A 14,173-nucleotide genomic window follows, 5' to 3' on the forward strand; every position below is an offset into this window, starting at 1 on the left:
ACAGCGTAATACAGAAACAACTCTGTCACCCCAGTAAGTTCTGTTGGACAGCACTGCTCTAGCATTATGTTCTGTCTAAAACGAGGCAGGTATTCACTGACAGATTCGGAAGTAAATGACATGCTTTGAATGTAGTGTTTCAAATTGCAGTGCTTTTATTGCAGTTTTTAAATGGAAAAAAATTACCTAGCTTATAGGTTTAACTTCATTTAATGCACATTTGTATATGACCATATAAATCTAAAATACCATATAAAAGTTGTCCAATGGGAAATAGAGTAAAAAGTGCAGAACATCAATGAAATTATAAGGGGCAATTACTCCTAATGCACACGTATCACATAAATGAAATGGGCCATTTGTTCTAAAGTAGGAGCAGTAGTCTCTCCTGTTAGGATCAAAATGAAAAGAGTTTAGTGATTATAAAGATAGGCTTGAAACAGACTGTTTAGATAGATAGATAGAGAAAAACAAACCAAGTTACTGTATTAATAATTATGTAATATTTGGTACTGTTTCAATCAAAATTAACATTATTCTTAGATTTTATTACAATAGTAACTCTAAATACTGAATTCAGTTTGTGTTCATGATGTTTATAGATTTTTTCTTGAAATCTACTTCTGGTATGAACATGGCATAGCACTTAAAGAAAATCCAATCATAATTTGCCCTTCAATTTTCCTGCCTCTTGAAAGTAATTATTGTTTTACCATGTAAGTTTAACTTCTTATGAAATTATGGATTACTGGATGAATTAATTAAATATTCAAGAATTCATTTAGATTATAAGGTAACAGGAGCCAAGGTGTATGGGACGGTATCTTGAGAGCAGGTATTTTGGAGTCAGGCAGATAGCCTGGTGCCATTAAGTAGCCATGTGACGTTGGGCAATTTCATCTTCTCTAAGCCTCAGTTTCTTCATGTTTAACAACACCTCCCCAATAGAGTTATTGAAAGATCAAAGGAATTAGCACATACAAAGCACTTAGCATAGTCATTAAGTGGTAAATAAGATACATATATATAGAAATTAAATTTCTATATCACAGTCTTTAAAGATTCAAGTTTACCTTTTTCAAGGACTGTGGTAAAGAAAATGCCTACCTGAAACCAACTACCTGCACGAGGGTACAGTTACAGAACCTTAACGATATAATCCAGTTGACTTCTAGTTGTCTCCTTCCTGACAGAATTAAACCTAAGCAGTCCAACAAAGATGTTTCTCCTGTTATTTAAACTCCCTAATGGCAGAGATTACACCATTCTCCTTGTGAGCCTTCTTTTTAATGTTTTGTCAGTAACCACTTCACAGATTTTTCCCTAAGTTTTTTTCCTTCCATTCTGTTCTCATTTGAAGATGGAAAGTAATCATTCAGCATTTTCCCCATACACAAAAAGGAATTTATTCCCTGGAGCTAATTTTTTTTTCTATTTTAAATGTGTCCAAGTCATAAACTTTTTTATAGGACATATATTCAGTCTTTTTTAATCTTTATCTTTGCCTTCTCTGAATCCTTTCTAATTTTCTTCCAAAAACTGGAAACTTCTGTTAAAAATGATATCCTGGGAAGGGCTTGATATTTAATGAAGTAAAGGCGTTAAAACAGGGATCCCCAACCCCTGGAACCGGGCCAAACAGCAGGAGGTGAGCAGCAGGCGAGCGAGTGAAGCTTCACTTGCTGCTCCCCATTGCTCCCCACCGCTCCCCGTCGCCCCCCGTCGCCCCTCGTCGCTCCCCGTCGCTTCCCGTCGCTCCCCATCGGTCTCCGTCGCTTCCCGTCACTCCCCATCGCTCCCCGTTGCTCCCCGTCGCTCGCCGTCGCTCCCCGTCGCTCCCCTGAACCACCACCCGCCCCTCCCCCCATCCGTGGAAAAACTGTCTTCTACAAAACCAGCTCCTGGTGCCAAAAAGGTTAAAGACCGCTGCATTAAAAGATGATTGTTGTCTCTCACATGTCATTCTTACCAGTGCAGCCAAGCATCATGTCATTGGTTCAGCACAAGCCCTGCAGTGTAGTCATTCAGTCACTCTCGAAATGTGCTGTTCTGATTAACTTTTTCTATATCTTCTTCATCCATCTCTGGACAACAGTTAGATGTTCCAAGTGTATCATTCTAAACTATTGAATGCCACGCTGTGTTCTTTTGACGGTATGGGATTTTAAAAAATCAGTGTGGTGAAGCCCTTCTCTGCAGGACACAAAACCTAGAAACTATGAAAAGAAATTAATAAATGTGACTATTTAAATTTCAGATTTCTGCATAGAAAAGTCGTAAAGTCAGTGACAGAGAAAAATATTTGCAAGACATATGACAAAAGGCTCGTATCCTAAACACACATGGAGTGGCTAATCAACAAAAAAAAGAGCTACAGTACAATAAAGTGAATAAAGGATAAAAGACATATGGCTTTTAAACATTTTTTTTAAGTGCCCAACTCCTCCTCACCCAAAAGGCAAATAGAGACTTAAACTGTAATCACATATTATTTTTCACCCGTCAGATCATGAAGGTTGGTAATACATTGTGCTGGCACTTGCACACATCACTGACATGAGTGTGTATTGGTACAACCTCTTTGGCACCCAACTTGGCAGTATCTCTCAACAGTTGTAAACGTACCTAACCTGTGACCTAGCAGTTCTAAGAATTTATTCTGCAGGTAGTGTACTTGCACCTGGGCAAGTCTGTGCAAGGAAGCACGTAAAAATCCTAATTGCAGCATTGCCTATAATTCTAAAAGATGAAAGACCTTCTAAATGCCCATCAATAGGAAACCAGTTAAACTATGGAATATCCATACACGGGAAATTTTGCAGCTGTTAAGAGGAATAAACTAGATTTAATGTGGAGCTATCTCTAAGGTAGATCATTTAGCAGGAGAAAAATATGAGAAGTGTGTATAGTACTTTATCATTTTTTAAATAAAAAAGGGTGAGGAAATATGTGCATGTGTTCTCACTTAGAATATTTCAAGAAGTATACTTAGAAGCTGGAAATAGTGGTTTTGCCTGGAAAGAGGGATGTGGAATGAAGGACAGAGATGGGAAGACTTCCTTTATGCTGTCTACTCTTTTGTACTGTTAGATATCTTTTACCATGTGTCTGTATTATCAATTCCAATTTAATATTTAAAGATTATTTTCTTATTAGACTTACTGTGATCTGTCATCATCTTTTTATTACCAGCCCTGCATTGTGCTGGCTCACACTTAGTTTGTGTTCTAGCCTCTTTCCTGATTAACTTTTATCTAGATGTTTCTCATTCGTTTGTAAAATATGTTTTGGAATTCTCAGTGTATTACTGAGCTATGGAATGCCGTCTTTGACATGCATATCTCTAGGGTGATACAGGCATTTTAAAGTCTCAAGAGTAAAAGAGAAATGAACACAAAAAGCGACCTCTAACAAGACCCCTTACAATAAGATTATTTTCAATAATTGTAAGTTGTGATGCATTATACTTTGTATTTGTCTAAGATTTTTCCACAGAAAAAGTAGCTACTTACTGATTGTTTATTTCAATTGCAGCTCAGTGCGATTACAGTACAGAGAAGAAAAGCAGCCTCCATGATGAATCTGGAAAATATTTAAAAATATTCATAGTTCACTCACAGAACTTTATACTTGGGAAAGCTGTTGGACTAGAAGTTTATTAAAATGGTAAAACCTGCATAGAATGGTTAAGGCTTGCGTCGTTTTGCATAAGCATTTTCCATTCTGTTTTGAGGGTTATTGGAAAACAGAACAGCTTCCTGTAAGTAAAGAAAAGGTAATCCTATATTGAGCTTCAGTAGAGAATAAAGCCAGCTGGGAAGAACTCATTGCCTTCATCAACGTGTCTATTTTTTAATTCCTCCTTTTTCCCTTGGAAGAGCGTAACAGTTTTCAAACTATGCTAATCATGAGAAAGAGTTTTAAGAAATTGCTTGAATTTTAATATTCCAGGTTCCAGAATTTGAGAATTTTACATCTGTTACTCGTAACTCATTTTTAAAGTTCCCAAGTATCCGTTTTATTATTAACTCACATGTAATAAATTATGCACTTTCTAAAATGATGCTGTCATGTATTTTATTTATTTTTTTTAATTATAAATTTATTTATTTTTTATTTATTTGGTTGCATTGGGTCTTCGTTGCTGCACGCAGGCTTTCTCTAGTTGCAGCTAGCGAGGGCTACTCTGCCGTGCGCAGGCTTCTCGTTGCAGTGGCTTCTCTTGTTGCAGAGCATGGGCTCTAGGCGCACGGGCTTCAGTAGTTGCGGTGCGTGGGCTCAGTAGTTGTGGCACATGGGCTTAGTTGCTTGTGGCACGTGGGATCTTCCCAGACCAGGGATTGAACCCATGTCCTCTGCATTGGCAGGCAGATTCTTAACCACTGTGCCACCAGGGAAGTCCCTGTCATGTATTTTAATGTAATAATTGTAGTGATTCACTTTTACCTTACACGATTTTCAGTATTTATCAAATATTGATATTTAAGAATTTGGGAAGGTTTTCATTTGCTTGGGGTTTTGGGGGTTTTATTTTGTTTGTTTTTGCTATTACTCAAAGCAGTATTAATCAAATGGAATCTTAAGTTCTGAGACTGCGTGGGCATTGAACTATTGCAGTCCTATTGATTTTCATAGATCCATGTAGTTAGTTACTGTCTGCTCCTAGTTTGAACGTGGTGTACCCTGCTTTCTGGTGATTAGGGTAGATGGGTTTGCATCTGGACAACAAGTTAGGAGACCGTTGCAGTAGTCCAGATAAAAGATAATGAGTTGAGTTTGAGGTGACTTGAAAACATGCATGTGTAAATATCCAACCAGCAGTCAAAAGTTTAGGACTGGTGCCAACAAATTGGGATAGCCATTAGTTCTTTGGCCTGGAGCTGAGATTTGAAGCCGTGGAGTGTAGGGGCTTGCCTCCGGGCCTTATGTGATGTACTGACTACCTCTTCCCCTCCATTTCTCATGCTGTATCCCTGACGATGGCCTTCTTTATCTTCCATCATTACGTGATCCTCCCTCCCCACATAGGGTCTCCGCACATACTTTGCCATTTGCACATTCTTCAGATCACTACTCAGACAGCACTGCCTGTGAGAGCCTTCCCTAGCCTCCAGACTGGGTTAGGTCCCCTTGTTGTACTGCTCTTAATATATGCTATATTTTTTTCCTGTATAGCACTTACCAAAATTTGTAAATAACTCTTTTTGAAATTTTTTTCTGTAATGTCATCTCCCCAGCAGACTGCAAGCTCCTTGAGAGTAGGACTCATGTTTACTGTCCTTCATCGTTGTATTCTTAGCCCTCAACACGGTTCCTGGGACATGGAAGGTATTCAAAATTGTTTGTTCAAAAACTGAAAAAGAGTCTTTAAGGACAGGCCCTTAGAAAATGCCTTCGTTGGTTGAATGAGCTCAGGAAGAAGAGTCACTGGAGGAGACTGAATAGGAGCAGTGAGAGGCTGGTAACCAGGAGAACCCAAGATGACAGAAACTAAAGGACAGATGAAATCTGATCTTATAGAAAGGAGGGGGCAAATGGTTGCTAGTGTCAAATACAACGATAAGACCAAATAATACAGACATGACAGTTAAATGGTAGATAGGCGCTTAGCTTATTTCCATTTCTTAAAGAATTTGATTCTCTAAATTCCTTCCCATGTCATTCACAGACTGATTTCCATGTAATAAGAGTTATGTTCATATTTATGTTTATAGAATATAGTGTTTATTTTTTTAAACTTTTAATTAGAGAAAATGTTAGAATTATATCCGACAAAAAAATGAGACTGTAAGAGAAAGCACTTCAGAAACTAACATTGTAGACTAATGAAATATAAGTATTATTATCCTGTTTTAAAAAGAAAATCTAACTTTCCAGACATTTCTTTAAGGTAAAATCTTTCAACATAGCACTTTCTCCAAACTTTGACCAAAGGTACCTACTCTTGACATTTTAATACTAATAACCTCCCCCCTCCAGTTGGCTATCTTTCTTGAATACTTAGATATTCTCCAAGAAAAGGATAAGCTGCTAAAATGCCGATAATAGGCCCTTCTGACCTCTGTTCAATTTGAAGAGACTTAAGCTATTAGCAACAGAACTGAACATGTATGGTTATTTTTCTTCCAGAAAAGTTTGTTAGCTAATGATTTCTAATGTAAAAATGTAGTAGCGTTTTTGACATTCCTCATATTGGTCAGTCTTAACTTCATTTACACAGACAGTAAGTATCATTTACTCTGTGAGCTTTATTTTAGGAGACAGGGGAAATGAATAGGAAAGGGAGAAAAGAAATGATATAAATCTGAAATTGGGGGTAACATAGCTAGTTCATTTTATTTATTTGTGTTTCTATATCGTGTCTCCCTGAGGAAGAAAAGAGATATGATTACCTCTTCTTCACTTTGTGTACAAATATGCAAATTGGGGCAGCCAGCGATCTTCTGATTTCTCCTCTGGTGTGAGAACTATGGGAGAACATTAGTAACAATTCAGTCATTCGTTTATTCAGCAAATATGAATATTTCATAGCTGCACAGTCTGCCAAGCCAACTCAGACAAACCAAGGCAGAGCGCAAATACACTTTTAAACATTTTATTATAAATTCTGTTCTTTAACCATAATGTGTTTTATCAATTTTTCCAAAATAAATCTGTAATAAGCTTTTTTTAATCAAGATTAATTTTTTAATTAAGATTAACCTCTTAATCAAAAATAATGACTAATTTTTTTAGCTTACTTTAAGATGTATGTATACATATAGATATGTATACAGAGAGGAGACAGACACTGCAACACCCCAGTGTTGCCTATGAAATCTGTCCCCTACCAACTTTGTGTTTTTTTCCTTAATTTTTTTTGGCTGTGCTGCACAGCATTCAGGATCCTAATTCCCCAACCAGGGATCGAACCTGTGCCCCCTGCAGTGGAAGCACGGAATCTTTTTTTTTTTTTTAATTTTTTTATTGTATTTATTTTTGACTGCATTGGGTCTTTGTTGCTACGCGCGGGCTTTCTCTAGTTGCCGCAAGCGGGGGCCTCTCTTTGTTGCGGTGCGCGGGCTTCTCGTTGCAGTGGCTTCTCTCGTTGCTGAGCACGGGCTCTAGGTGCCCTGGCTTCAGTAGTTGTGACGCACGGGCTTAGTCCCTCCGCGGCATGTGGGATCTTCCCGGACCAGGGCTCGAACCCGTGTCCCCCGCAGCAGCAGGCAGATTCTCAACCACTGCGCCACCAGGGAAGCCCCAAAGCACGCAATCTTAACTGGACCACCAGAGGAGTCCTCACTACCAGCTGTTAAAGCGTGAAAAATGTGTAGCTTTTTTGACAACATTAATGTTCTTAGTATTTACATAAGGAAGAACTAAGTGAATATGTATATACTTAGATAACAAAAATCATAGGATGGAAAGGCATTGTTAAAGTAATTTTTTACAACACTGGCACCCACCCAACCACCAAGAAAAAAATCTACACTCAGTGGCCTTGTAGCCCAAGGGTTCACCACAAAAACTCACACGTGCCCCCACATGCCTGTAGACGCTCCCAATGCACTAGCTCTAACCCTACCCTTAGTTCTTCCACTCAAAAAGTATTTTGGAATGTAAGCAAAGGAGAAAAACATTAGAGAGATAACTTTGAACCTGCTCTCGTTTCTTCCTTTTTAAGTACATGTTCTTATAGCTCACTCCTTTATTTTTAGTAACGAATTACCAGTGTTACTGTGCACAGCTGTTGAAGTTCACTGGGGCGGGGACGGCAGCTCCCTCTCCCTTGAGGTGGCCCAGTCCACTCTGCAACAGCCTTGACCACTAGAAAGTTCTTGCTGATACTGAACTGAAATGTGTCTCCTCCCTTCATTCTGCCTTGTACCACAGAGTAAGTCTAAACCATCTTCCACATGGCAGATCTTCAGCCTTTTAAAAATAATTATCATGCTCTCCCTGTACTTAGTAAGCACCTCCATTTCCTCAGAGGACTTGGTTTTGAGTCCTTGCGCCAGCCAGTCACTGGTCTCTGAAAACATACATATCTTCTTTCACTCGTTCAATAGATATTTATGAGCATCTTACTTTACACCAGGTATGCTTGGGATGCCTCAGTCTTATGCCCAGAGCCAAACATTATTTTCAGGGTATAAACTATTAATTCCCTTGTTTTGGATCATGACTGGGAATGGTGGGGAGAGGGTAAGTGATACCTGCCCAAGGAGTGGTGGGGGGGACAGCTTATTAGAATCTCCAGGGAACTGTGGCTTCACGGTACATACCCTTCCCCTTTCCCTCGCCCCAAGAAGAGTGACATATTCTCTTACGGAAGCCTGCTTTGACAGTTACTCAGTTAGCAATTCAGGAAAATGTTCATATAATTTCTCATTAGTACGTAGGATGACAAAAAAAATGAGAATTACTGGTCTGGAGTCTACGCCTTCCATTAATTCAGCTTCAAATCATGTTAGCTTTTTTGGAAGTTGAATCACACTGTTGGGCAGGTATTGAGCATATTGTTGACTGAAATCTTAAGTTTTTTCTAAAGGTTTTGTTGCTAAGCCAGATCTTTGCCCCAGAAATTGGACTGGTCATTTATTGCTTTTCATTATATTATTACAGCGTGCTGAGGTCATTTTACCTCCTAATTCTGTCATCCAGTTTGTTACCTATAAGCATAGGAACTGTGTCTAATTTTGTTTTATTGCTATATTTCTTGCATCCATGACAATTTTTTATTTACAGTGAATTCCATCTACAGCTTTGATAACCACCCGTATCTTCATGAAAATCACTGAAAAAATGAGAACTAGACAGATCTGAGTACAGTCAGTCTCTTCGAGCATACCAGCCACCACCTCCCATGACGGGTTATAATCAGGACCCATGAGGCATCATGGTCAGGCAACAGGTCAGTCAACCTGTTTTTAATCTAGCCCATATTGCTGCTTCCACACTATCATAAAAACATCAAGAGAGACCTAGGCTTCTGCCTAGGAAAGTTCATTTATGCTGCAACTGTCATACTTCCCAGACCTAATCTAGTAATCCTGTCTGAGAAGACAAGTTAGATGGGTTTCTTCTTAGTAAATCCATGTAGCATCCTAGTCATCACTGCTTGTTCCTTTTACGTTTATTTAAAACCCTTTCAGTCCTTTAGTATGGCATCATGGAAACTCTCGGTCACGATTTTTATCCTTTTTTCAAAGAATAAGAAAGCCATCAGATCATAATATGATGTATGAGGAAATCTGTTGGCACTTAGATCTGGGAAGATTAAAAATATGACACTAGGATTTCCTGTCACGTGAACTGTGTTCTAGGGGATAAGGGAGAATGAGAGTAGCTACAGTCATGTTTCTGCAAATAACCAAAAGAATCCATTGGATCCATTGGAGAATCTTCCCCTGGATCTGCAGTAACCATGCTGATCTGTATTAATGTCTATTTATTGAGCACCTACCTTACACAAGCATTGTGCTAGCATTTTGCATTCATTATCTTGTATAATCCAACAACCCTGCTAGGTAGGTGTTGCTGCTAGGTTGGTGTTGTCATTCCTTTTCCGAAGATATAAGGTGTCATAAAAGTTAAACACCTGGCCCAGGGTCACAGAGATGGAAAGTAGCACTGCAGGCTTTCAAACCAGGTCTCTCCAACACCAGATTCCTTCTGCCAACACTGCATCCTTAGAGTCTGTGGAATTTGTGCTTTTGACATCTCTCCCATTTGCTGACAGTGACCGAGCAGTCGCCTCTACAGGTTCTCTGAGTGCCCCCGGGATTCTTTTGTTTGTTTTTGTTTTGTTTTTTACATTTGTTGTGCACTTCACTTCTATTATTATTACATTGTAATATATAATGAAATAATTATACAACTCACCATAATGCAGAATCAGTGGGAGCCCTGAGCTTCTTTTCCTGCAACTAGATGGTCCCATCTGGGGGGGATGGGAGACAGTGTCACCGACGTGTGTTGCTTATGTCCAGTCTACTCTGTGATCTCGTTTTGGTCGCTGTCACTGCAGAAAACCCTGCTCCACAGAGATGGGATGTTGGAAACGGAAGCAGGCTTTTCAGTGCTTTTGTGGCAACATCAGGATATTCCGCCATGACTTTAATCCAGAACGTATGGAGACCTGAAGTTGTCTCAAACATACTTTTAAGGCCACCATCATTTGTGATCTCAAGCAATTAATCCTGTTCTAGCACGGACAAAGTCGATTCACCTGGCTTATTCACAGATGGGTCGCAGATCCATTCCTTCCCAGTTTGGGGTCTTTTGTGGTTGGGAAGTAGTGCTCAAAGTCTTTGGAAAGCTGAGCTAGGTGATATGCACCAGCTGGGAGAAAGAAGGCCCTGGCTCAGTCTCTTTCAAAAATCTCTGCTAATGTTTGAAACATGTCAAAAATCCCAGTGTTCACACGTCTTCTCTTATACACAGAGGTGAGATGGCTTTCTAAAGGTAGATCACTGGCCAGAGCTTTTGAGTTACAAGAGCCACTTCAAAGATTTCTTTTAGAAAAACAGTCACCACTGGCAGCACGTTTCAGTGGCACAGAATGGGTCACAAAACTTGCTTACTTGTGTGGCATATTCAACCTGCTCAACAAACTCAATCTGTCACTTCAGGGGAGAACAACACCTGTGTTCAATTGGCAGATAAAGTGACTGCATTCAAAGCCAAACTGGAATTATGGGTGCCCCGGGGTTTAATTCCTCTGCGTCATGAGGCTCGAACTCACTGTTAGCAGCTCGGTACTCTCAAACGAGTGCTTCACCCTAGACTTCAGGTAACTCTTACTAGTGTCCATTCTCTCCTTTTCAGTTCAAGGATTCGTGTTCTTGATAGAAGATACACAAAATAGGTTTTGAAAAATTCTGCGTTCACTTTTTCATGCATCAGCCTTATTGTAATGATTCAGAGCTGCGACCGAGTCTTTGCCTTTTCTGACTCTGACTCTAACCCAAAAAGCCCTTTTGGTTATCAAATTATATGCATTACATAGAAAACTTCCTAAGAAAAGCATCTTCATATCTAGTGGGATTTGGGTATTTTTTCAAACCTTGAAAAGAAATTGGCCATCACCTAAAAAGTCAAGTAAGTAACTTTAGTGAAAAATATAGATCTAAGCAAAGGAAGTTATATAAATTAGTGGGTTACCTCCTTTAAAGGTTTCCAGATTTTTTTTTTGATTGCCTTATAAAGCTTTCTTTTTTTCAATTGAAGTACAGTTGATGTACAGCATTATGTTACAAGTGTACCATATAGTGATTCACAATGTTTAAAGGTTATAAGTTATAAAATATTGGCTATATTCCCCATGTTGTACAATATATCCTTGCAGCCTATTTTATATGTAATAGTTTGTACCTCCTAATCTTCTACCACTACATTGCCCCTCTTCCCTTCCCTCTCCCCACTGGTAACCATTAGTTTATTCTCTATATCAGTAAGTCTTCTTCTTTGTTATATTCACCAGTGTGTTGTATTTTTTAGATTCCGTATATAACTGATATCATACAGTATTTGTCTTTCTCTGTCTGACTTATTTTACTTGGCATAATACCCTCCAAGTCTATTCATGTTGTTGCAAATGGCAAGATTTCTTTTCTTTTTCATGGCTGAATAGTATTCCATTGTGTGTGTGTATATATACACATACATATACGTGTGTGTATGTATATGTGTGTGTGTGTGTGTATATATATATATATATATATATATAATCTCCTTTATCCATTCATCTGTTGATGGACACTTAGGTTGCTTCCATGTCCTGCCTGTTGTAAATAATGCTGCTATGAACATTGAGGGTGCATATGTCTTTTTGAATTAAGAGTTTTCATCTTTTCCAGTTATATGCCCAGGAGTGGAATTGCAGCATCATATGGTAGCTCTATTTTTAGTTTTTTAAGGACCATCCAAACTGTCTTCCACAGTAGGGAATTTACATTCCTACCAACCACATCCTTGCCAACATTTGTTATTTGTGTTCTTTTTGATGATGGCCATTCTGACAGGTGTGAGGTGATACATCATTGTGGTTTTGCTTTGCACTTCCCTCATGATTAGCAGTGTTGAATATCTTTTCCTGTGGCTGTTGGCCGTCTGCATTTCCTCTTTGGAGAAATGTCTATTCAGGTCTTCTGCACATTTTTTAATCAGGTTTTTTTTTTAATGTTGAGTTACATGAACTGTTTATATATTTTGGATATTAACCCCTTATCAGCCATATCATTTGCAAATATTTTCTCCCATTCAGTAGGTTGTCTTTTCATTTTGTTTATGGTTTCCTTTGCTATGCAAAAACTTTTAAGTTTAATTAGGTCCTGTTTGTTTATTTTTGGTTTTATTTCCTTTGCTTTAGGAGACAGATCCAAAAAAAATACAGATTTCTTTAATAAGTGGTGACAATTTCACCCAAAAAAATTTACCAAATATCTACCAAAAAAATAATATGTTAAATTGTGTTTAGCAATTATAAAGTGGTTGATACTATATTATATGATTTTCCTGTGTCAAAATAAGCATGGTATTTTAAAGCGAGGTATTTGAAAGGTATTTACTTACTTTGAGTATTTGGGACTCTTTGAGGCAAAGATATGACCACAAGCATTTGACATGAAAAAGAGAAGCTCAAATGATTCAAACGGTAAAGCTGGAGCAGAGCCAAAATGAACAAGAAAAGAAGGAAGGCACCTCTGAGGCTGCTACATGGAGGAAGGAAACACCAGAGAAAAAGATTTGCTTCATGAAGAAATGGCCTCACACTGATAATAATCTGGAAATTAAGCCATCAGCCAGATTAATAGGTAAAATAACCATAATTAACCCATAATTATAAACGTACTATTTAGAACTCTGCCGTATATAAACCAAGTAGTAGTGAGAGTATCAGGATACATTAGTGATACATTAGGAATGATGGTATACATTTTTTTTCTTTTATCTTTGCTATTTAATTTGCTTGACTTATTTATAAAAGCTAACCAGATTTATTATACTTTATATCACAAAAATACTGATTTGAAGGTTTTGCATAGCATCAGAGTTTTAAGACATGAGTCCTAACTGCAGATTCATCGTCTAGAAACAATGTGATTTTAAATAATTCTCTGTAACTTTCCAGGTAACGTGTCAGGATATAGAGAAATTTATTCTTTGAGTTCTTGATAGCAGTGCTATTTTTTATCATAGGCGTATATTTTATATCTGTAAATACGTGTGTGCGTGTGTGTTACATAAATGTATAGGACACTAAATTAACTAATTCCATTCTCCCTAGAAGAAGGCAGGGACTAACTGACTACAAGCCAACAATATTGCTCTTTATCCATTAGGTTATGTTCATAGTCATTCAAGCAGTACATTAACATAATATTTTAAACCAAGGTAATTAGCTTTACTTTACAGAAATTCATTGAACTGAAAGTTCACATGTATACTCCTCCGTATACTCAAAAACACATGAACTACTTTATGTGAACTCTTTTTGTATTCCGAGAGGCAGTAGGGCCCGGGGGGCTTAGTTGCAGCCTGGCTAGGATTGACGCCCAGCTCTACCACCTACTGACCTTGAGCAAATTACTTAATTGCTGTGCCTCTGTTTCCTCATCTGCAGATAGATAATAGTGCCTTCCTCACATGCTGTGAGGCTTAAACAAATTAATACGCATAAAATACCAAGCAGTGCTTTTGCCATTTGATAAGCCTTTTGTAATCATGTACAGAAGCCTGGAGGTTCTCTGACGAGCTTGTGGAATAACAAAGCCAGTTTTTATTGTGGAAGTTATCACTACGGAGATAGCGCTGGCAAGACCGCAGCTAACTGGGAGCAGTGATTGATTTCAGCAAGACTTGAACCAAGGAAACCAGGTAAGAGGCTGCTGTGATAATCCAGGCAAGAAATGATGAGGCTTGAACACTGTATGGCAAGCGGTAGTGGGATTAAGAGAAGCAAAAGTTGCTGAAGAGATACTACGTATAATACATAGATCTAGATCAGCATTTGGCTACAGGAGTTGAAGAAATAAGAACAGGTTCCAGGCTTGGATGGCATTCTCTTAAGGCAGGACATAGAAAAGGATGAGTTCCAAAATCCCAAGCACCTGCATACATCAAAGAGGAAACGCCCAACAAGCAGTCCATCAGAACTCAGAAAAAGCTGGATTGCAGCAGCATCAAA

General features: G+C 38.4%; 1 protein-coding gene across 3 annotated transcripts in view; it reads left to right on the forward strand.

Moving 5' to 3' along the window:
- The window catches only part of SCLT1 (sodium channel and clathrin linker 1), a 268,727-nt gene that overhangs the window by 252,518 nt on the left and 2,036 nt on the right, over window positions 1–14,173 (forward strand). The window contains exons 21-23 of one of the 3 annotated variants that reach the window (XM_067735087.1): window positions 3,535–8,896; window positions 10,617–12,800; window positions 13,719–13,863. In XM_067735087.1, the coding sequence (XP_067591188.1) occupies window positions 3,535–3,597 (63 nt within the window). In that variant the 3' untranslated portion in view covers window positions 3,598–8,896; window positions 10,617–12,800; window positions 13,719–13,863. Of the gene's footprint in view, window positions 1–602; window positions 8,897–10,616; window positions 12,801–13,718; window positions 13,864–14,173 lie in introns of those variants that run through there. The other 2 variants (XM_067735088.1, XM_067735089.1) reach the window with 2 other exon arrangements.

Source organism: Pseudorca crassidens, chromosome 4 (assembly GCF_039906515.1).
Source record: "Pseudorca crassidens isolate mPseCra1 chromosome 4, mPseCra1.hap1, whole genome shotgun sequence".
Classification (NCBI taxonomy): domain Eukaryota; kingdom Metazoa; phylum Chordata; class Mammalia; order Artiodactyla; family Delphinidae; genus Pseudorca; species Pseudorca crassidens.